Genomic DNA, 25,090 nt, shown 5'->3' with positions numbered 1-25,090 from the left:
CATACCAAAATCCATTTAAATTGAAAAATGTTGCTTCTAATGTCAAATATTGATATTTGATTAATTGAGATTAATTAATTACAAAGCCTCTAATTAATTAAAGTAATTTATTTTTTCGAGTCCCACCACTAGTTAAAGCTATACTTACCTTTTTACACTTTTCTTATCTTGTGTAATCTTAAATTGCTCCAAATAAGCGTATGGCACTCTAAAACGTAAGATAAACCCACCAGGTTTTGAAACTTATCACTATTTAATTCTCATGTTATGTTAACAATGCGACTTTGTCGCTGAATCTGCCGACTTTTTGTGATGTTTGGAGACTCTCACATGAAAGCAAGTATCACTCTGCAGTTACTGTGATCAACAAGCAGAGTGTGTTGCCAGGATCACCTCCCATAGCACAGTAACCTCCACAGTCCAAGCCTACAGTCAGAGTAGAGACAGACAACCTGAGCACTCTGTGTCCAGGCTGCTAATGAATCGCGCCTGGAAGGTGAGACTTTGAGGGAGGTGTTCATGTTCAAAGTGCTGTGAGACATGCAAGAAAGGTAAGTATAGCTTTGAGACGTGATTAATGATAGAATAAAGATTAAACTGGTTTAAGAAAAAACACATTTTCTGCCATATATACGAATGGTAATTAATCGTGATTAATCCACAACTACCCTGCGATTCATCTAATTAAAAATGTTAATCTTTTGACAGCCCTATAATAAACGTGGTAAATTCAAGGTACTGAAAACGCGAACGCACTCAAAACACAGCCATACCTGAGCCACAATCTTCATAGCAGCTTTTCCTCCTTGCTTGGCATCAACAGTGAACTCAGTGGGTTTTCCAACAGCCAAGCCACTGCTCTGTAGGCCTGGACCGTACGCCTTAACCTGCAATACACAAACAAGGCAATCAGAGATGGCAGGCAACAAGCCTCTGGCGCCCTCTGTTGGTCATAGTGGCAAGTGCAGAAAGTGCGTTAACACAAACAAACAAGCAAGCAAGCAAGCAAGCAACCAGACAGACAGACAGACAGACAGACAGACAAACAAAGCCGCCAAAAACAAGACTTCACCCTCACTCCATAGGTTGAAGTAAGAAGAAGTGCTGATGTAAATATAAAGTATCGACTGTATGTATGTATATCTACTAAAAGCAGAGAAAAGCAGCTGGAACTCAGTTAAAAACAATAAACAACAAACTCTTGAGATGAACCGCTCTTTGTATAAATACATACTACTACGGGTGCATATGTACCTTGTCTGGGTAGAAGTCTTTGCCTGGTGGGTTGACAATCTCAGCCATAAATGGCGAATGCTGGATGTCTTCGTTGTTGCACAGCACATGTACGGCGTACTCTCCGGCCTCTGTGGGCCAGTAGCGCACGTCACAGGATCCGTCTCCCTTGTCGTCACATTCGATCTTGGCTTGAGACGGGCCTTCCACAGAGAAACCTGCGCGGAAGAGAAAACAGAACTCATGAAGCATTGGAAGAGCATTTCGCTGTGCTTGGCAGCCTGAGCGTGTTACCCATCCTCTTTATACTCACCCAGTGTGCCGACATTGTCTCCAACAGCCTCAACCACAAAATCAGCAGATTTGCCGACAATGCCGCCCTCTAGTCCTGGACCCCAGGCCCTCACCCTCTGCTGACCGGCCTCAGAGCCGATCTTCACTTCAATGGGACTAAACAGAGCAGCGAGTAATGAGCTACAATGGTTCAACTGACCAGCAGAATGACCAGCATAGGGATGTGACCAGAGGGCTATGACCATCAGATGGCGCTAGAGGCTTGTTGTATGAATGGGGTGAAATCTGCCATCTCTGATTACCTCCTTATCTTGGTGAGGAGATTTTGACCTTGTGGGGACATTCTTGGCAGGTCCACACAACTTTAACAGGCTTTTGGAGGATTAATACCTAGTTTTAGGGTTAGTATTAGGTTTAGGTTAAGGTTAGGCATTTAGTTGTGATGGTTAAATGTACCTGCAGGGGATGTGCTGTCCTCCCCAGCTGATGGTGATGCTGTATGTTCCAGGTGTGGTGGGGTAATAGTCAAACCCATACACGCCATCTCCAAGATCTTTCCTCTTACAGGGCTCCTCCAGACCCTCTGTAAAGTCACCGTCACAGAATATGATGAATAACATTGTTACTTCACCCCACGGAGTGGAGCTCTGTGTGTCTGTCTGTCTGTTTGTTGGTTTGTGTTTCCGCACTTGCTGCACTTGCCACTATGACCAGCAGAGGGCGCCAGAAGCTTGTTTATAAATATTTGACGGGGATAAAACCTACGCGAATTGGTTGTTTAACCAACTTTAAACATAACATAATGTCATTTTTTTATTAGTTATCTTTATCTGAACTGCAAATGCTTAGACAGATCTTACTAATCTAATCCACACAAAAATACCAAACACTGCAATTTGTTAACAATTAACTGTTCAGCCGTTAATGTACATTAATGTAACAGAATTCATTTTCTCATGTTTACATGATCTAATCTTTTGTTTCCATCGTATTCATAGAGTATGAGTCTATGCCTGACGTGATGTTATTACAGATGGAGTGTGTGTGTGAGTATGTGTTTCTGTGGTGTAACTCACTGGGGCCCTTGATGGTGACCTTGAGCTCGCCGGTACCGGCTCCCTTGGTGTAAACCTTAAAGTCTGCAGTCTCCTTCACCCTCAGGCCCTTTGGCTGCAGGCCACGACCCTTTGCTCTGCACAGACTGGGGTTACACGCTGTAGAGACACAGACAGAGAGTGAGTTCTCCATCATTATTACCACAGGCTTTCAGTAGTGGTTACAATGGAGGGGGAAAGGGAAATGAGGTGCACTGTGAATGATATGAATATGATTAGACAGAGAGTCTAATCTGGTCCGTAGGATGAATTTGTGAATTACTAAATATTTTTCAGTTCCAGATACCTGTGTCGAACGGTTTTGTGCCTTTGAAGATCCACTGTTTTAATACACATGTGAATGGTAAACTTAATCATAATACTTTTCTTGTAAAAAGATACTTGTTCTTGTTGTTTATAGGTTATTATGCTATTATTTTTTGGGGTGGGACTCTCTTGGCACCTCACGATTCGATTCGATTACGATTCAGAGGTCAACGATTCGATTCTAAACCGATTAGCGATGCATCTCGATGCAACAATTTTTTACTTTAATACTTTGCTATTCATTTAAAAGTAAGATAAAGCAACATAAATAAAAAAGTGGTAGTGCCCCCTCATCTGGCTCATCTGGTGCAGACGTCCCTTTTATTTCTGCGCACCGCCCCTGCGATGTTCTCTTCTCTCTCTCCTGTGCCGTTCGTCGCTCTGTGCTTCTGCGTCTCCAAGCGGTCTCTTCATATCTAAAGCAGACTGGATCATTTCTCTACGTGTTTTATCCCCACATAAAAATAATGATCTTTATGACTAGGATGGAGTACAGTCGCGATAAAGTGCACACTCAGCAGAGCGCACTTTTCATTGTTTTCACTCCGTGATTTTAATCTTTGTGAAAGAAGACGCTTTAACGCTGCAATTCAGGGAATAACAGATACATCAGATGAGCTGATGTCTTTAGTTAACTGCTCAAAGAGAGAGAATGTTCTCTGCTGTGAAGTGAATGTCGCGGGGAGTTCATAATCTGCTCTGTATGCTGCCAAGTTTCCCTTTTGCGCAGAGACTTTCCAGCGTTTAACAGGTGATGATCCACAGTGTTGTAGCTGTGCTTCGACCGCCGAATTATCAGTGCATCCCTAAATATAACATCTTTATTGACAAGAACGATGTAACCGTAATAATGACGCACTTGATAGTGTGACTTGGGTTTCAATCGGCACCTGGACAACGTGCGCTGCGCGGATTACATGGGGGAACGTGTACTCTTGTTCCCCGATATAGACAAAGCCGAGGTGTATAAAAAAAAATCTATTTTAAATAAATAAACAAGCAACGCAAAGCCTGGCGGGGGGGGGCAGGTAAAGCCTGGCGGCCCACCAGGCTTATAATACACTGGGGCAAACCCTGGCTCTGCAGCGAGCGAAGTGAACAGAATGTTGCAGCAGACGAAGTAATTACATTTTTAAAAATTCCGATTATTAACTTATCCGCATCGATTCGGAATCGTTCTAGAGAGAATCACGATGCATCGAAGAATCGATTATTTTTCCCACCCCTAATTATTTTACTGGTCCACTTGAACTAAAATGAGTTTCATCATATTTATACTATATTTCAAGCAGGGTTGATATACAACAACTGTAGGACTCCTTTCCCCCTCAAACGTCTATTTAAATAAGTGCATTCACATTCTTTATTGGTAAAATAAACTTCCACTTCAAAATGGGTTATCTAAAAACCAAACTATTTTAAAGCAATTGTACAATTATGTGAGCATATTTATGGGTATTATATTCAATACCTGCCAATAAAACCACAAAAAATATTAAATAAGATCTGCTATATTAATGTTCTTACTCTCATGTCATTCCCTCTCTTATGAAATCAAATGAAGCCCTCATCTCTTTTTCTACCCAAACTCTTTCCTCTCGTGTAGTGGCTTGAGGAGAAAGGCTCTTAGTCTAGCTTTTTATTTGATTACTATTGATATTATAGGTGCTACATCCAAATTTATTGACATTTACCAATATTCTTGATTGAACAGTTGTTCTTTATGGGCTAATTTTGTGGGTTGTAAACACCCAATAAACCCTCAGTGTTGTTTTATGTCCCGAGAGGCAGCGTGTTCAAGAAAACATGAACCACATTGTGGCAAATGCTGTAGTTTAGACAAAGCTGGTCATGCTTGTTAAGGAGATTTGATTATTTAGTGAGTCGACCAAGGATGGAGTTTCCTGGGGTCAGAGATGAGTTAAGTTGAAAAAGCTTTATTAGAAGCAGCTCAGATCTGAGGAGAACTGAGACAATGCCGAACATAAAACAAGTATGTTAACAGTCGGACATCCTCTGTCAGTCTGTTTGTGAGTCCCAGAGTTAGGATACTTAAAGGTGCTTCTTCTGCTGATACATGGAGCTGACCTTGGAGCGGACTGCGCAGCAACGTCATCAGTCGTCTGCCCCATTCCGGTCAGGCTCAGCGAAATATGAAGAGACAAATTCTGTAGACAATAGACTGCTGCCAGCTCTACGCCGAGGTCGCTTGTTGTGGCAGGCGCCATCCTGAATTGTTTAGGCTTGTACTTAGGAATGGGAGCTGATAACTTTAGAGAAGGCCAAACAATGTTGTTTCCCTTTCACAACACAAAGACAATTCTTGATGAATTGTGTCAGCGTGTAAACGCATTACCGCTCACGAGCTGGAAGAAGTGAGGCATCATTCTCCGGCCAAATACAAATAACACAGCGTAACGTAATGTTGGTGTTTCTGGACATGTCAGTGGATTATTTACTCATGGACATGCTGAAAACCTCTCCTAATAAGGAGACAAAGCACTGGGGATGATTGAGTCACACACACACAAGGAAATTAGTAGATCAAGTAAAGACATGAAATTACACAAACACACACACACACACACACGGTACCCAAGAGAGATCCCAGGAAACAGGAAATGACAGCAGAAGGAAGGGGCGTTTCCAGAGAGAGGAGGGCAGATACCACCAGGTCTCTACTATCAAAGAGAAGAAGGGAAGGAGGGAGAGGACGAGAGCGGACGCATCATCTAGCCGAGGGACAGGAAGAGACAGGAAAGCATTGGACAGCAATGAAGAAGGAAAAAAAAACCACATATTTAAAGCTTAGGAGTTAAGGATGAAGCAGCTAAAAACTAGAGAGCTTTCATTTAGAATTACTGTCAGAGCAAACGCTGTAAATGAGTGGTTCCCAGTGGTTGTCAATCACAGCAAGTTTGGTTCAGATTGGACATTGTATCGTGGAGTTAGGCAACACTCTTACACTATTACATTCACAGTTTAATCACGCTAAGGCCTTAGTCTGACTAAGACAGGCAATCAGGACTTGCCGAATCCTGGTATACATACAGAGGAGAAAATCTATTTATTGGCCATGTACATCCGACTCTGCCAAGTTTGACTCCAGTCTGACTTAGCATATCCATGCAGGAGTAATTGGACTATGAATGACAGGAATCCAAGTATGTCAGTCTGACTGAGACCAGCTCAGTTTTATTCAGACCAATGCGTTTACTTGATCAAGAAAATCCAATTATTGTGTTCGTCCGACTGCAAGTTCAGGTTTTTCAACTGCAGTTATACGAGGTACTGACACAGTCAGATCAGCGTGCTGCCGTCAACGGGAGCCAACTTGAGACACTGGCTGCCAACGGTAACACATGGAAAAAGAGGTTTTAGCCATTCAACCAAAACAAGATCTATCTCTCCACTGATTTATGTCAGTGTTAGACTATCTCTTTGTATCAAAGTCCATAGAAAATGTTTGCAATTTTACAGCTCTGCAGTCTGTACACAGGAGTTTGTTGATTCATGCCCTGCCTCCATCAGTAAGTTGAAACATGTTGTCTCATCACTTCAGTGTTTGTAATATTTTGTTCAGATTAACCTAAGTGACACAAACTTACCAAACATAGCAGCAATTGACCAGCAACTCCTGCTCCTGATCACTCATATACAGTGAGATAAAGAGGCAAATATATTCTTTTGTTGAGTGGCAAATGTATTCAACGAATCACTTGCTCTGTGCAGTATAAAAATGTTGCCAAGCAACACAACCTATAAACACTGCTACACAGAGAAACAGAAATAACTTATTGAACGTATTTGTTCAAACTACATTAACTTATTTGACAAATTAACTGATATTTGTTGACATTTAAAGGTTACGCACTACAGCTTTAAGCAGTTACAAACCTAAACAGTGATATTCTAATATAAGACGATCATTATCTAAAAGTCTTACCCTCTCCGACTTCGACAGTGAAGGGACTCTTGCTGATCTGACCACCAGCGAACGTGACATAGATGGTGTGCTGTCCCTCCAGCGTGGGTTTGTAGGTGCAGCGGTAGCTGCTGTTGCCCTTGTCCTCGATGGTGCAAGTCACTGTGTTCTTCTTGCCAGCAGGATCCAGTATCACCACCTCCACCTCGCCAACACCAGCACCTGAGAGAAAGAAATATATGATGCATCAATGAGGGGAACACAGGAACAGGAAGAAGTGGAAAAGTAGAATGTGTCTCTGTCAGTTACCTGCTGTGTAGACGTCAAAGTAGGTGGCCTTGTTAGCGATGTTCCCTGAAGGCTCCAGGCCCGGTCCCTGGGCCGTGGCCTTACTGGAGTCTCCCTGAGCCATGCCGATCTCCACCTCAAAGGGGCTTTTTGAGATGTGCTGCCCTGCAAACAGCACCGTCACCTGAGAGGAGAGAGATTCAAATCCCAGATCTCACTTAACAGGCAGACTTTGTATGTTTTGGGTAACATCTACTGCACGTCTGTCCGTCCAGGGAGTGGATCCCTCACCTGTGGTTCTCCCTAAGGTTTCTACCCTTTTCCCTGTTACAAGGTTTTTTTCCCTGGTAGTTTTTCCTTACCCTGGTCGAAGGTCTAAGGACAGAGGATGTTACCAACCCTGTGAAGTCCCGTGAGACAAACTATGTTTTGTAAACTGTGGGCTATACAAATAAAGATTGATTGATTGATTGATTTACTGTGTAGTGTTCTTCTTTATTGTGGAATTGTATTGCCAAGCTACACTTTGTAAACTGGTATGACGTTACACTATTTGTGTAGCTGATGATGTAAATACAGTAGATATGTAAATTACACATCAATGTACCATTCCAAAGAGTACTGGTAGAAACAAGGATTTTTAACATCACTTCCCATCTTCCCATGGTTCTCAAACTGTGGTATTATTGTGGTAGTGCCACCGGTGGTAAGCGAGGTATATGAAGTGTATGTGAAGAAGAGGAGAATGATCTTATTGGGAATAAATCTGCCTCCCATGAAAAGTCCGGTGATAATGGTGTCAACATTTTCTCAGGTGTTTGAGAACCATTGTCGCAAAGAATTTATGATCTCAAATACTAGTTTCAGTTTTTCTGAGTTCATTTTGTGAATTGTGTTCCCACCTACAGTCAAATAGACGATAAAGCACAGTGTGTACTTCGGCATGGACACTGTGATCGACATGGTTGCTGGTGTATGACGTGCCAATGCTGAAATACTTAACCTCAGGGCTTCTGTAACATAAGAGCGGGCTGATTCTTGAGCAAATCATGCTGAGATTGTAGAGTTAACCCAAATAGTTGAAGAAGAGCCGCTACTTTTAATGAAATCAAGGGTGGACCCATCATAGCTGTTGGCAAAGGAAGAAACGCATCACGGTGGTGTATGCTCAGACTTGTGCTCTAAAAATAAACTTACCTTGTGCATGCCTGTGACTTTAGGGATGTAAAAGGCTGAGTAGGTGCGGTTCTTATCATTGTTGCCGGTCACTTTAGCCTGCAGGACATTAAGAAAGACACCGTTTGCCATGATGACCAAATGGGTGAAAAGACGATGTCTATAAAGGACATCCAGTGTCTCACCTCCTCTCTGTGTCCTGCAGGGTCCTCGACGTAAACCAGGACCTCGCCCATTCCTGCACTGATAGTCTCCACAGTGAAGTCAGCTTTCTTCATCACAACATTTCCTATGGGCTCAATACCTGCAGAGAAAATAGAAAAGTTTGTTTAATGTCCATGTAATAGTTAAAGACAAAACCAACAAGAAATTATAGAACATGGACAAAATAAATGTGTTTCCTTGTCAAAGTGTAGTTGGACTTGTGTTTGTGTGTCTTTCCAATGGACTTGGGAAATTTGGTCCATTTTGGCATTTTATGTTTTATGCTTCGTCAGCACTGGCTTCACGGAGCGTGCTGACAGAGTGGAGACAGAGACGCTCTCACTGAAAGCATGGCTGCCAAAATGGGACACAATGAAAAAGCTTTGAGGTCGAATCTACAGTAGGTCTACTCCAGTCTACTATAACTTAAGAAATATGTTCATTGCTTTTCCTTACTGTTAAGACAGTCTTTCCTACCTGGAAATGTAATTTTTTATCATTTTGTAAAGCATGCGCTCTTCACACCAAAGTGCATTCAGAAAATTTGGGATTTTACTTCTTGGCACACACAGGTTTGTGGATCCACCGCTAACACAAACTTCATAAAATCAGTTTCTTGTGTCCAAGGCTGGTTCTGGTGACAGTCGAGGGCAGGGAGGAGTTAGTGCTAACAATGTACCAACATAATGTGTACAATACTTGGTTTTAGAACAAGGGTGAGAATTAGTTCTAAAGCTAGAAAATGTGTTATGTCCTCAAATTGCCCTAAAAGGGCTTTTTGATAGTTAAGACTTGGCTTAAAGAGGACCTACACCTAAAGTTCCAATTAATGCTGCTTTTTAGTGTGTATCTGTGTCATTACCTTTTTTATGAAGCCCTAAAGGTTCTAAACAATCAGTTCAGCCACTGCTGAGAACGCTGTGTTTTATTGTAATCTCGGGCTCAGTGAGATCTCTGAAAAAACCCGGTCCGTTACGTACACAGCAGTTCTCCTGAAAAGCAGATCCTCCTGCTCCGGGCACTAGTCCGGGCACATCTGGTTGCGTACATTGAACCGCAGAGGAGAATAACGTCTGTTGTGGAGGTGTTTCACGAGCGACAGTGTCTTCTGACTCTGGGTCAAAGGTCGTCAAAGGGACTGAGGCGGGGAGTCGTGAAGAAACTATTTTTAAACACTGTTAAAACAATGTTTTGATAATGAGGAGCAGTGCATCCACCGTTCCAGAGGGGGGAGCTGCGCTTCTGAGAGCGGGTGTGCTTATTAAGTCACTTTCGGGTATTGGCCAATCACAAGACAGTTGGGAAGGCTCTACGCTGGCTGGCCAATCACAACATACTCTGTCTTCTGGGTGTGAGATTTATGTCTGAAATATCGCGGCTGAGCACAGCGTCAGAAAAGACAGATTTCTATCGGCTCGTTTAAAGCAACTAGGAGGTTTTTGACCATAAAAACAAGTTAATGTACAGTTAGGTCCATAAATATTTGGACATCGACACAGTTCTCTTTATTTTGGCTCTATACACCACTAAAATGGATTCGAAATGAAACGAACAAGATGTGCTTTAACTGCACACGTTCAACTTTAATTTGAGGGCATTTACATCCAAATCAAGTGAACAGTGAAGGAATTACAACACTTTCTATATGTGCCTCCCACTTTTTAGGGGACCTAAAAACTGTACTAACTGTATGTAAGAAGACCTCCATAACTAACATATATGTGCAACAGGACCACTCTATGTGAGCTTTAAGGGTACGTATTATGCTTTGAGAGTCCTCGCTGAGAATACTGTACAAAAATGTGTGTATGTACCTGGGCCATAGGCACGGGCCTTCTTGGGGTTGAGCTTGGGTCGTAGAGGAGCTCCAGGTTTCAGTTTAGCCTTGGGGAACTGGGACAGGTAGGTCATGACGGAATGTTCGTCCACATTGGGGTCAACGATCTCCTCTGGTGTTATCACCTGCAAGGCAGAAGAAGAACAATAGATCAGAATTTCCCTTGTTCTCTAATGTTTGCTTGAGGCAGTGCTTGATTGGTTGCCAGGGCAACATCTACCCACAAAAACAATCCAGAGTTGAGTAGTGATTTACTGATCATGTCACACACGCTAACCTCTAAAGAAAGTACCTGCACCAAACTTGCATACTAACCAGCGGGCACCCACACACGCACACACTCACTGTCTGAATTTACAGACCACAGAAAGCAGCAGGGACAAAAGACACTTTCTCAGCAGAAGCAGAGCTGAAGGTGGAAACGGCAGCAACCACAGAGCCAACTGTCAGCACGCGATGCTGCGGCAGCTGCCAGTGCTGTGCCAATCATGCCAACACAACACTGTCAAACATTCACCACAGCAACACAACCCACAGACCAGCACAGACAATGCACATCTAAACATCACATTTTAAACCCTTTTATTCTGGGGAAACACTAAAATACTACACTGTTAGTTAGTTATAGGGATAGTTCAGGGTTTTTCAGTGACATCGTCAGCACTGACCTAATAGGGAACCAGCCTGAGACACAAATCTATACCTACTTATGTCAACAATATTGTATTTTGTGAGTGGAAACTGAACCTGGTGTCGCTTTGCTAACCACTCACTCCCTGGACCAAAGTCCATCGAAAAAATCTGTGATTTTCTATCACAACTTACAGGAGTTGTTGATCCACTACTGCCTCCACTAGTCTACTAAAATGTGTGTGTTTTGTCTTTACTTCTGTATTTAAAATATTTTTTTCAGATTAACCCAAGTGACACAAACTTGACAAAACAAGCAGCAGCAGAACAGCAGCTCCTGCGTCTCTGTGAACCAAAATCAACGATTCGAGTTTTCCCACACATTTCAGTTTACAGTCAAAGAAGACTGTCTAACAATGAGGTAACAGATTAAATGTATTCTTAAGATATTGTGAACTTAAACAGGCCTGAATTTTATTCGATGAGTCGATGGCTGAGTGGCTAAATTCTGTTTTTGTGTCCCCTCAAGCAACAACATTTCTTCTCGTTGCAAACAAAGGGCCTGATTTACTAAGATCCCAAATAGAGGGCGCTAAATTGCGTGCGAAATTGGAAAATTAAAATGCATTAACAGAAATGCTTTTTCATTTTCAAAATGTAGCTGCATTTTTTGACTCATAAATAAAATTAATAATCAATATTCCAAACTGCATTTTCATTTTCAACTTCTAGACTGCTCATTCTGTGACTTAATTAAAAGACAAAGCAAACAGAGAAATGCTTTTTCATTTTCATGTTCGCCGCAAAAAGGGTCTCATAATTCAAATAAGTTCGCAATACGGAGCGGTGCAGGATAGTGACGTCACTGACCACGCCCCTTCTTCTGGCTCTTGGAGGACCAGATTTCTCTGTTAAATATTGAGATGTCGGACATTTCCCTGGTAATTGTCGGAGATTAATTGTTTTAGAAATTAGAATTGTTTGGCTCAATCTTTGTGTTGGAGTTCTCAGGAGCACAGACTGTGACACAAACACACACACGCACAGCTGCAGCGTCGATGCAGCCGGTCACAATCAGCGGTGCAGCGTTTTTCCTGTGACGGCACTCTGGTCAATCAGTCGTCTGCAGTCTGATATCAGATATGTCACGCATAGTACCTCCTCAGCACCATAGATATATAAAAGGTAGACGTGTCGTCCGCGCTGCTGGTCAATACTGTCGATTGACACTCCGCAGTAAGACATCTATACTTTACATATCTATGCTCAGCATGATTGTAAGAACAAGGGGAGTGGCCAGTGATGTCACTATCCTTTATCATTTTAATTAAGTCACACAATGAGCATTTCTGTTCATGCATTTTAATTTGGATAATGGCACAAATGTGCTTCCATAGTGGTTAAGACCGGCCAATTTAAATGAGGATTTTGTGCTATAAGTGTTGTTAACATGGAGAAAGAGAAAGAGCAGACTCAACAGAAGCGCAAAATGAAATTTTAATCCACTGAACATAGGACATTTTTTTTTTTTTACACATCATTACTCCATCATTACCTGACGTATCAAACAAAGAAAACTATGGACTATGGATGTTGCCGTAAAAAGAAAGCTACACTGCGCTCTCCTCCTGACTAATCTGCAGCTCACTGAGAGCTGCCAGGGGGCGCTCTGCTGTTTTTCTGAAGATTACACATAGCTCTACTTCCAAAGTAGTAAGTAAATAAATAAATAAATAAAGCGGATCATCACAACGGCTTTTTAGTCCCAGTCCGTCCCTGGTTTCATCTGTGTTCATTCAGTTAGGCTGAGTTTCCATTACGCGTGCCAACAGCCTTTGATCTGACGTCAGAGGCGACGGGACAATGGATATAGATGATATATCTATAGCTGATTCAGATAGTTACATTAAATAGTGATTGTTGTGATTATTTATTGCATTTAAATGTGCCTGGAACTGGAAGGGTTAGGGTTAGGGTAACCTGCCTGTGAGGTTTTGGTGACGTGTGCACACTGTGCCGCAGTAGTAGTAGTAGTTTTTTATTATCTGTATTATTATTATTATTATTATTATTATTATTATTTTTTTTTTTTTTTTAAAAAGGAACATAGGTACGACCCCTCCTTGAACCACAAACTGTAGACCAAGGTAAGCCCACACCAGTACAAACATGCATTTCTCCTCTGGATATCTATATTTAATTTATTCAGATATACCAAATAAGAAATGAACGTGCAAGGAAGATTCACCCCGGAACAAAATATGTGTTGGAGGCAATGTGGTCAGATAGGTGCAGATCATACACACACATATTCTGGAAGTGCAGTAAGATGACAGAGTACTGGAAAGAAATATGGGAAATTTAAAGAACATACTAGGTTATGAGATACCTATGTTCTGCTCCGTGCTTTATATGGGGAATCTTACACAGGAAAATACACAAGGTGGGGACAGATATCTGATTAAGGCACTACTGACAGCCAGCAAGAAAAGCATAACTTTTTTCATTTTTTTTCTTTATATTTAATATGTAACATAAATGTTATTTAATTCAATATGGACATAAATGCTGTAATTTGTATGACATTTGTTTACAACATTTTCAATAAAATTTAAGTGATAAAAAAAAAAAAAATGAATGTGCGTCGTCTGTGAATGCGTAGTTGAACATGCTCTGGAAAAGCGTAATTTCCTGATTTACAAAAAGTATTTTTTTTTATGTATTTCTCAGAGGATTATGCTTCAGCGTAACCGCAGTCATGTGTGAGCACCGCTGTGCCAGTTAAGACCTGCCTTTCAAACGTGCTAAATATAGACGCACAAATAAACACCGCAATCAGTTTCAGGTTTGATAAATCACTTTGCGTGTGCTAATATAACATATTTACATTTTCTCCTCCCATCACACGCATAATTGCGTGTAAACGCCTCATATTGCATATGCATTAAGGCAAGAACGCTAAATGGGTTGCGAGTGCTATTTTGCCCGTCTGAGAGACGCACTCCTAGTTGCGCCCTGTTAGTAGATCAGCATCAACGCAAATCTGCGTGTTTGCACGCGCAAAGGGTTAGTAAATCAGGGCCAAAGTGTATATAAATAAACTTAATGTAATGAACAGGGTTTATAATGAGTTAATTTTGTCCAGAGTGATCAGATGACAAGTGGACAACAAAACACGAATGCATCCTCAAATTCAGTCACAAAAACTACATCCAGAGGTTGTTTTGGAACTTGTTTCATCTCGTGTTAATGCCGGATGTGAACAATCCAGCTCAGTGTCATCCATGTGTGATCAAATCTCTCAGGACAGATTTTAATAGCAGGTCTGGATGAGGGTGTTGCAGTGGGTCAATAAAGTTTATGCTTTAATATCGGTGGGTGGGTTCTATTTTTTAAATCAGTGTTGTAAGATTCTTCTCTGTGTCCCATGACTTGAAGATGACAGATACTGACAAAAATGTGCTGTTTGATCCAAAGTCACACAAACAGTTTGGGAAAAGAAATAATAATACAAGAATAATCAGCAATTTGTTATTTGCACAGTCTACTTGGAGAGGGTACTTGCCATCAACAGCTGAGTAAACAAAAAGAAATCACTGTCTGAAGAGTTTGAAGGTATTTATTAGAAAATATTAAGTGTTTATTGAGGTCACGGTAAACTTGTTTTGACGTTTAACCAACAAAATAATTAATCAGTTCATCCGGGTTAGCTTTTATCCTTACAGTTCCTGATTGCCTTTGCCACTTTTTTTTTTACACCTCCCGATCACATTTCTACTCGACGGTGCATTAATAGTTTGGATTTTTGTACACGTGTAAACAAAGAAAAATTCAAAAACAAGGAAAAAACCAGATGTCACGTTCACCAGGATTTAACATAATTTTGTCACCAATGAATTCAATTTCTATTTGTATTGTTATGTTATTTTACCTGAGGGATGCCGAGCCAGTCATCAGCCTGCTGCATGGCTTCACGGGCGTTGTCCACTGGCTTGGTCTGATCCCACTGGTCCCAGTCAGGACACAGACCTGCAGGAAAGTAAGATAAGTCAGGAAAATAAGAGGAAATTCTACACATTTAAAATATAAAAACTGGGGGGAAAAGAAGAGAAGTATGGCGATGTCAGCTCAGCTGAATCATTTACAAAAACATTATATCACTCTGTATTATTCAGTCTTGTTTTTTGTGAATGCATGAGAGGCAGAAGTGGGAACTGTGTGTGTGTGTAAATCCGAGACATCCAGTAAACCTGACTCCACAGAGGCTGAGAGCTTCTTATGTTGCAGACAGTCCCGTTACATTACGGCCAAAGTGCTGACACCAGATTTGCAGCCTTGGCCACATCCCAGAGATAAAGGGAGAATGAATAACAGGCCTAATCTGAATCTGAAGGTGAATTTGCAGCTGTAACTTCAGTGTGGGCTCATCATGCAACTCGTCCTCAACAGACATCTGGCCTTGAATTCTTCCATTGGATATTATTCCTCCATTATCACACAGACGTATCCTGCCACTGCGTCTTTTTTTTTCATTTTCTCTCCCCTCAAACTTGTTCATTATTGACTCTTGTGTGTTGCTTTTTTGGCCACTGTAGTTCAATCTTTTTTTTTTCTGGCTTTGGTTGAACCTTATCTGCAGCTCCAGGCTGACAGTGAGCCACAGGTATGCCAAACATCCTGAGTATGTAAACAGAAGCCTCCATCTTTATGCCTCACGTTCACTCACATACAGCCTGTGTTGTCTTGAAGTATCTTTCACACTGAAGTCACTGGGTATACTTAGGATTATTGAAGTTTGTGGAGCTCGTTTTTAACGATGTTTAAGAGTGGACATTTAAATGTTATTCCACATGCGTCGGTTTGAAGTCTTATATATTTGATGAGACATATGAGGAAACACTGAAAATGTGGACACCCTCCAATTAGCCTTTCATTAGAACAGAGAGCATTTAGCCGGCTTTTTTCCAATTACTATGTCAAAAGGTATAGAGGTTATAAGAATATGAAATATAGAGTGATAGATAAAGGCAAAACCTAAAGGCAATCTGATGAAATAATCATTATCTATTTCATTTTCACAAACTTTATAAACACACCTGAGCAAAAAGTATGACATTGAAATTTGGAAATATGTCACAGTTCAAAGTTAGCTAGGCTCGTTATTTTTTTTGAACTTGTAAAGTAATTAACCGTCGATCACTGCTGTGCAGAGACACACTCCAACTGACCTGGAGCACAGCTGTCAACCAGGGCACCCAGGGCCCGGCCGGTCTGCCAGTCTCTGTTGAAGTTGGTGATGGGCAGCTCAGGCAGTTTGTTCTGGATCCATCCCAGCAGCCTCTGCTTGGGAGTCTTCTGCTTGCCGTCGCCTTCCTCATCCTCGTCCCACATGGGCATGGAGATGGAGTAGTGCAGGATCAGGGTCCAGATGAGACCCAGGATCAGCTTCAGGTTCCCATCCACTATGGCTTTAGAGTCTGGAATTGACAGAAAGTGAGAAGGAGAGGACAGTCATGTTACTCTGCCGAAACGCTCGACCATGAAGATTTAAGAAGATCATTTATCCATCCGTCAAATTATAGTCAGGTTTAAAAGCACTACATAGAATGCAAAAAGGAGAATTAAACTTCATTGCTCTTCTCCCTTGCTACAAATTCCCCTCAGGATCACTTCTGCTATCTCATCTACATCTTTAAAGAGGCAGAGGCATACCTTGAAGCCATAGACCTTGCTCTGGCAGAGAGATAACAGTAGTTTATGTTGGCTTCCACTGTGGTAATTCATGACCTTTTTGAACAGATTTGAATCTGGATTCAGACCAATAAAAGCTGTTAAATAAATTGTGATCCAGGTGTCAAAAAAGCACTTCTGCTGTTGCCTGATCTCCGTTTCAAAATTCACATACGTGGGTGCACTTAAAAATTCCCATTAGAATTTCTATTTCAACGAAAATCAAAATCAGGTCCAATTCATATTCACTTCCAACTTGTGACTCTATTCAAAGATTTATTTTGCATTACTTTGCGTCTTTTATCTTGAGCCGTGTATCTTTTGGTATCCAGACCAGCACTTTTATTTTGAAATATTGAGCTCATATTGTCCACAGGATTTGAACAGATATCTGTCCTCGCACAGACTTTTTCATGTGACCAGACTTGAAATTTGTGTGGCTCCCAGATCATTGTCGTTTTGAGACACCTGTTATAGATGGTGCAGATGTGTCACTTTCCTCCAATCTTCCTTTGAGTCTCATTTGTTGTACGTATACTAGAAGTCAAACAAAAATGCCAGGACTTTGTTGACATTGATTAGCAGTGAACTCCATTTGATTGAGTGTGCGTTATACACTTTTATAGGCGTGACAAAAAACAATCAGGTTGGAAAAGCCTGAGAATCCCAATCAAACGGAAGCCCAAAACAGAGTCAAGATGTGCTGTTATTTTCAACTGTGAGCTCTTACATTTACTCAACACACACAAATCCAAACAGAATGACACAACAACAACACATCTTGAAACATGTCTGCTACTTAAATTCCATCACAGGCATTCACCTCTGTTCAGACAGAACCACAGTTTGCACAGCAGAGGAGGTAGTGATGCAACCAGAAGCTAGCCCGGGCATGAGGGCGACAACGCCCCACCCACACACACCCACCCACCCACACACACACACACACACACACAGAGTACTTGATCAGGAAGTTTGATAAGGGAGGTCCAGCCTTGAGGGAAAGGGTGGGGCAGATGATGAGGACATAGTTAAGGAGGAAATTGTGATCTGAGGCTGTGGAGCGTGTGCAGGCAGGACCCGGACGGCCGCAGAGTCTGTGGTGTGTCTGAAATGTTTTAGGGTCTGTGAACGGAGGCGAGCATGTGAATTTCACCCCTGACAGCAGCCGTGTCCAGTTGGCAGCCTCTCAGACTTGTCAGCGCTCTAATAAGAGCTGCAGAAACACTAGGCTTCTCTGCTCCCAGTGTTACTCATGTCGTTGTCCACTCAGTGTTGTTTGTTATTGTTGTCTTGGGTGGAATACTTGGTAGTAACTTCACTGTAACACTGCAGGGGATGTTTTCTTTCTTGTTCTGGATTTAGGAGAGGATGGGGGGCTGGGGGCGAATGAAAGGGCTGAATATTTTTTCTCCTGTGGTAGGAGGCACCGATGGCTGTTTGGCTGCAAGAGTTTGAGGATGGGGTCAGAAAGAATGGTCTGAACCAAAAGAGTGTGGGGGTGAAATGTTTTGCATGATCAAGAAAGCAGAGCCACTCAGGAAATGAAGCCTGCATGAAAAAAGATAAATCTAATGCATGCTCTGCTTATATATAAAAGAGTTTTAAAAAATGAGGTCATTATAAAATATGTTTAGAGAAATATATACATTACATAGTAGACATTTCATATTCTAATGTTTGTCTGTAATATTTAGTCTCAGGTGAAAACATCTGGGCTCAGATTAATCTCAATTTACTTTTAAGTTTTAAGTCAAATAAGTTCATACAATGCTGATTAAGTCGATAAGCTTCACACAACTCTGTCTCAATAAAACAGCAGTCTTGTACAAAGTACCTTACCAGAAAATAACTTTGGTAGAAGTAACTTTTTTTTAAATAATATTATTTAAGTAAAAGTTCTAAAGTATATTACATTTACTGTATTTAAGTATCAAAAGTCATTTCCTGATACATATGTACTTAAGTTTTAGAAGTCAAATTATTACCTCTGCCAAGGAGGTCGTGTTTTCACTGGAGTTTGTCCGTCTGTCTGTCAACTAGAAACACAACTTGAAAAGTCACGGACGGATTTAGATGACATTTTCAGGAAATGTCCGCAATGGGACCAGGAACAAGTGATTTCGAAATTTTAGGTGTGACCCACTGGTTACAACACTCTCTGTCTGACCCAGGCACTCGAGCAGTGTGGATTTTTTAGGCACTGTGCCTACAACTTTTTCACAGCATTGATAAGGCTAAAGGCTAAAATATTACATTTATATGTTGCCAAAATATCAATGCTAAGTGCTTTTCTAGTTTCTGTGGTAGGCGAGAGTTAGGGTGAATTCCAATTCCTTGTTTAACCCTCAATCTTAACCCTCAATCTCAAAAATGTTCTCTCTCTAGTGCAAGTGCTGTCCTGATTCTCAGAAAAATTAAGTTGAGGGTCAAGTTTAAGGGCTGTATCGCCCTCAATATTGAGATTTTCCAAGACCACTCTTGGGAGCAAGGGCTACCCAGAATGCATTGCGTGTTTTCACACGACAAAGATGGCGTCGAAAGCAGCGAAACGAGTACGCTACAAATTAAGTATTTTCTTTGTTAATAGAGATATAAAAATGATCTTAGTTTAGGCCCATATTATGGATTACTGACGTCATTGTTGCGTAACATTTATTTTTATTTTACGATCTTTTGTCAATAGTCGGCCGGTGTGGTTTACTTTTCAATAAGTCGTGGTGTGTGGTAACTGTCAGCTGAATATTTGTATGAGTATCATCTTATAACTAACTGACAACCTAATAACTTGACTGACAAACGGATCAGAATAAATAATCCTGACGTAAATGTGTTCTTCTTCTTTTTTGGAGTTGACAGACTGGACGCAGCTTTGGCATTATTCTGCCCCCCACAGTCTGAAGATGTATCTGCATTTAAGGAGTGTCCCATTTCTAAGTGACAAAATTCCCACAGTTTAAAGAAGATCCATGAAGGTTGTGATATTGTTTGAAGCTGATAGAAAGCCAAGTGAAAAGTTATATTTTTGTTGTTGTCGACAATGTCAGGGCCTGTTATCAAACACACACACACACACACCCTCTGACAGATCTGGTTGATTTGTTTGGCAGATGATGTCCTCAGATGAAGGACGCAGCACACAAATAATGTTTGTTTCTGTTCAAAAAGACCAAACAGTGAGAATAAAAGCATCAACAACAAGAACAAAAAAAACATCAGAGTTCTTCATATACATACGCCAAAGTACAACTGGGACACGTCTCAGTCCATCTCGGCTAGTTGCGTGTTTGAATTTGTTCTCCAGCAGAGGGAGACGTGCTCATGAGCTGCCAAGATGGTCATACATGACATGTTGGCTACCACAACATTACAGCACAGGAAATGCCGCTGTGTTGTCTTATATTGTTTACTTTTATTTATAGTTTTGTCCTCAACAAATTATCAGTTTATATATACAAAATCATATTTAACTGCATAATCAGTTTTCTACATGAGCCAAGAAAAGTAAAAAAACCTGTTTCGGAGTCGATCCAAGGGCCCAGTCTCCTGCCACTACGATGTAGAATACAATGTACACATTTTCCTTTTAAAGCTACCACAGAACGGATGTACCCATAAACACTGTTTTTTGTGTGCGATGGGATAGGACCACTCCATGTGAGCTGTTTCAATTAATAAAGTGTCAACCAGTAGAGCCTTCACCAATAAGAAGCAAAACTGGTCCATGTAATTAATTGTTAAACAAATGCCAACGTGTTGCCGATTTGTTCTTTGTCTATTCTATTTGTACCAATGTGACTTCCCAGTAAAATAAAGGTTAAATAAATAAAAAATTAGGGATGGGAATCAGTGTTGGTCAGCATCGGTATCGGTCCGATACTGGTCAAAATCGCTGGATCAGATATCAGACAGACAAAAATGTATATGTATTAGTAGTAGGCATAGATTAATTTTTTAAAATCTAGATTCATCTCACTGTAATCTTGAATTTAATCTAGATTAATCTAGATTAAAATGGCTAGGTTTCACGGTATATGATGGTATTTTTTTCATGCATAATCAGGTGTTCAAAGTATTTTCTACTGGTTGAGAACAGTTACTGCAGTAGATTAACTTAGGGTGGTCTTTTTTACTGACATAAATACTGTAGAATAACTCCACACTAGTACAGGTTCACATGGCCCCAGAAAATGATGAAAGAAGAGCTACTCATGATTCTAATGAAGTGACGAATCAGAATGCAAAGACAATTTACAGAACTTTGACTGTGCAAATCAACATCTTTTATTAAAAAATCTTAACTTCATGCATTCTTGATATTCTAAGACATGCTTACTAGGGCTGTCAAAATTACTTTAAAATGTTATTTGACTATTCCCTCTAAAAAAAAACACAGATACAGCACTGAGTTGCCTTGGTGGAGGTCTGCGCTCTCAGAGTGCTTTTCTAGTTATTTATGTCGGTATGAGACATAAAAAAGAGAACTGTGACAAAGTCAGTATTGGAGCCTCACTGGAGGTCAGTTCTCATCAGAGCAAAGTGATCAGACGCATCATTTGATTAGGTTTGGATCTGTTCTCTCGGGTCCAGCTGGGGCACATGTACATTCACTCTCTCAGCCACACACAGTCTAATAATGTGTAGTTAAATGTGCTTTTGCTCTTTCATTCATGCCTCTCACACACAAAGCCACAAAACATGCAAGGAATCTGCCAGCATTCCCGGCACACCACAGTACATAAGCCCTGACGGAGAGGCCATATACGGACACAGACTGGTCCCAAACTCTTTCTCTGCTGACTCACCAACCCACCCCCCCCCCATGCTAGTGTGTGTGGGAGAGTATGGAAGTTACCTTATGGAGAGTTTGTGTGTCAGTTGATTTGTTGATGCCCCTTTCGCCACCCCCCCCCCCCCCCCCGCCCAAAAAAAAAACAACTCCCATGACTCATCAGTTTGGCTCGCTGCAGCGACCCCTCCAACCTTCCACCAACCCACCCCCACCCCAGTGACTCTGCTATGACATCATCACAACCCCTGACCCCACGGCGCGACCTGGTCCCTTTCAAGGAAGGAGAACGGGAAGGAGGAGGAGGGGAGGAGAGTGGCAACATAGGGGGTGGAAATGGTTCTGCACAATATTAAGGTCGCACTGCAACATCTGGAGATGTTTAGTTTCCGAGCCTGTGATCGGGAAAGGGATGGAAACTCACAGCAGGTCCTGAGGTCTCGCTCTTATTATTGTTATACGTCAGATATGACACACAGCAATACTTGAGAAAGCATTCAAAAACTCTGCCAAGGTCACCCAGTTTCCCTCTTATCTTTTTTAATTTTATCTCACAGATAAGAACACAAATGGTCTCAAGCTGATCAACTGGTCAAGTCGACTTATTAGTGAGCTGCAGGTCAAATATGTACCAACGACAGTCAGAGCTGTCAGCAAATTCCAATTTAGACGATGTATTACAGCTTCTACACAGTGAATTTGAGCTTATTCCATCTAGAACAGAGGTTTACAGTTGTAGAAGCAGATTTGTTCCTGCAGACATTGCACAATATTGCACATTATCTATTTACGTCTTAATGAAATAATTTACCTTTTACCAGTAATATATGTCCAGTTGTTCTGTTATTTATGTTGTATCATGTATTTCTTGTACACTGACATCTGGAGCACATTTACCTCTCTCAACTTAGGTTTAGAATGGTTTTAGAATATATCACATATTGTTTGTCATGTCTGTGAGATGTTTGTTAAAGGATGCCTCTGTCTTAAGATTGCAAAACAAATCTACCTCGGGGTTAAGGTTACAAATAAAGGGATGCGACTTGCATAACTACCAAATTCATTCTCAACTTTTTAAGATTGGCTGCTCACAGTTAGCCAAACCCGATAAAAAATATGACCTTGCTGATAAAAATTCTGGGAAATCAACAAATTTAACCATTTTGAACCATTTCTTTAACCCATCACTTGCCACACCATGTATGGGCAGATCATACCTGTGAGTGGCTAACATCACAAAACACAGTATGTGGCAGGCTTTTGGCTAGGGTTATTTTAGAGGGTGTAATAAAAAAAAAGAGTAGATCTTAGTAAAATGTGGTGACAAACTCACTTTTCATTGTTTTCATCTTTTTTTTTTAGAAGACACTTTAGCGCTGTAATTAAGGGAATAACAGATGCATCAGATGAGCTGGTTAGGCCTGTCGCGATATTCAATAAATCAATTAATCGCAAGATATTTAAAATTAGCTCGATCATTTTTCTGGCCGCGATAAATGATATGCAAATAATGAATAATTTGCATGCTTTTTTGTTTTCCCCGTCTCTCTCTCTCTCTCCCCCCCTCTCTGCTGGCTTTACACCACAACGCTCCCGGGTGAAACCGACAAAATATTTTATCAGATGTGCCTTTCGTTTAGTCGGCGACGACGTTTTTGGGGCTTAAAAACGCAAAAAAATGAACCCACCCTCCAGAGTGGAAATCTTAAAAACGCTCCGCTGTCGCGTTCCCGTCTAAAGGGTTGAACGCAAAAGTGTTTTCTGAGCTGCTCACGCTGGCACGACGCTGAAGTTGGCACCACATTCGTCCCCGGTTCTCTTTAGAGAACCTGAGGTGGCTCTGACACTGACACGCTGGCTATCCTCCTGTACGCTGACATCAGATCCATGTGCAGTACAGACAAACAACAACAAACATGTCGGATTCGATCTATCAGTCGGACATTCAAGTTGCCTTAGCTGCTCGGATACCTATCCAGGAGTCATTTCAGCAATTACACGGAGTTAATGTTGTGGTTTTTCGACTGTGGGCGACTCGGCGCTACTAGAGAGAAGTAGAAGGAAGTTTCAGCGCATGCGCGCGCTCCTGGTGTTGTTGTCTGGCCGTGCTAGCACCAGCTCAGAGAGAATGTTTAGCACAGCTGGCAACATTGCTACTCCTGAGAGATCCTGTCTTTAGCTACAAAAAGTCAACATGTTGGTATTTCTTGCTCAGAATCTGCCATAAAATCTCTCTCTGAGAAATTATTTCTAAAAGGATTTTTGCATATGGCCTATTGAGGCATCTGTTTCATAACTTTGTTTACAAAGGTCCTGGCAGTTTTATTCCAGTTCATTTTTTGTTAACAGAGACAGAGTCCATTTTATTTATTGCTTTTGGTTGTTTGTTAATTTATTGTGTTCTAGTGTTAAATATTCTTTAAAAATAAAAGTTTATTTCTCTTTGAAAATGTGTACCTGCATTATTATACCATTATCATTGTATCAGATGAAAATTATCTCAGAACAACAATATTATCGCTTATCGCAATAATTTCTGAGACAATTTATCGTCCAGCAAAATTTGTTATCGTGACAGGCCTAGAGCTGATCTTTTTAGTTAACGTGATTAGTCGACTAATCTAAAAAGTAGATTAGTCGACAACAAAAATAATCGTTAGTTGCAGCCCTACATTTAATAGGTGCTGTTCCACCGTATAATCACATCTTGTCGGAATCGTTTTATTGGTGTTCCAAACTGATCTTGGACAGACTCTAAGCAGGTATAGACAGGCGCGTTCTGGCCGCAGTTTTTGCAATGCGTCATCACAACATCGCTTCGGTGGTTACCAGGGGAAACGGGAGGAAAAAATAGGGCGTCAAGGGCGTCCTGCCTAAAAGTAGGGCATCTAATTTCTTATTATTTTCGGTACAGGGCTAAAGCCCGGCTGGCTAAAAGCCTGGTATGTGGCAATCATCAACTGGTAGCTGTAGCTTGATGTTGCTGAAACCTGTGACTCTTCAAGATACAAAAAGAAGTTTAAGTTTATAAAAAATTGTATCACAGACACATTCCACATCTCATAGAAGTCTACAAACAATAGCAGAACAGGCTCCAACAGACCTGGATAAAGCAACACAGCTAATAAGCAAAGAGTTTGAACTCAAAGCCTCTCCCTGCATCAGTTAATAAAACTGCTGTTTGATGGGGACGTCAAACTAAGCATGGAAACAATAGTTTTATGGTGTTTTTAAAAATGATTCAATTATATAATAAATAATAAACTTCTACAGGTACATGATAAACAAGGCAAGTTCAATACTTAATCACTCACAAGAGAGCATTACTTTCCTAGTTTCTGCAACTCACTAATAATTTTCATCATCAATTAATCTGTCGATTATTTTCTCAATTGATCAAGTACTTGTTTGATCCAGAAAATGTTGAAAAGAGTTGATCTGTGTTTACCAAACCTGTAAATGATGCTATGGTTTATAGATTGATACTAGAAAATATTCACATTTAAGAAGCTGAAAAATCACAAAACACTCAAACCGATAATCGACGATTAAATTATTGCTAT

General features: G+C 40.9%; 1 protein-coding gene across 4 annotated transcripts in view; it reads right to left on the bottom strand.

The window, feature by feature from the left end:
- The window catches only part of flna (filamin A, alpha (actin binding protein 280)), an 82,490-nt gene that overhangs the window by 33,276 nt on the left and 24,124 nt on the right, over nucleotides 1-25,090 (bottom strand). For all 4 annotated transcript variants that reach the window (XM_083891108.1, XM_083891110.1, XM_083891109.1 and 1 more), the window contains exons 3-14: nucleotides 16,237-16,485; nucleotides 14,940-15,037; nucleotides 10,356-10,503; nucleotides 8,523-8,641; nucleotides 8,359-8,436; nucleotides 7,183-7,345; nucleotides 6,895-7,095; nucleotides 2,604-2,741; nucleotides 1,984-2,110; nucleotides 1,547-1,683; nucleotides 1,255-1,451; nucleotides 774-887 (exon numbers count right to left, since the gene is read on the bottom strand). In XM_083891108.1, coding sequence (XP_083747234.1) covers nucleotides 774-887; nucleotides 1,255-1,451; nucleotides 1,547-1,683; nucleotides 1,984-2,110; nucleotides 2,604-2,741; nucleotides 6,895-7,095; nucleotides 7,183-7,345; nucleotides 8,359-8,436; nucleotides 8,523-8,641; nucleotides 10,356-10,503; nucleotides 14,940-15,037; nucleotides 16,237-16,485 — 1,769 coding nt within the window. The remainder of the gene's footprint in view (nucleotides 1-773; nucleotides 888-1,254; nucleotides 1,452-1,546; nucleotides 1,684-1,983; nucleotides 2,111-2,603; nucleotides 2,742-6,894; nucleotides 7,096-7,182; nucleotides 7,346-8,358; nucleotides 8,437-8,522; nucleotides 8,642-10,355; nucleotides 10,504-14,939; nucleotides 15,038-16,236; nucleotides 16,486-25,090) is intronic.

Source organism: Microchirus variegatus (genome assembly GCF_963457635.1).
Source record: "Microchirus variegatus genome assembly, chromosome: 6".
NCBI lineage: Eukaryota > Metazoa > Chordata > Actinopteri > Pleuronectiformes > Soleidae > Microchirus > Microchirus variegatus.
Note: the sequence above shows the minus strand (reverse complement) of the source record. Positions and strands in the feature narration are given on the sequence as shown.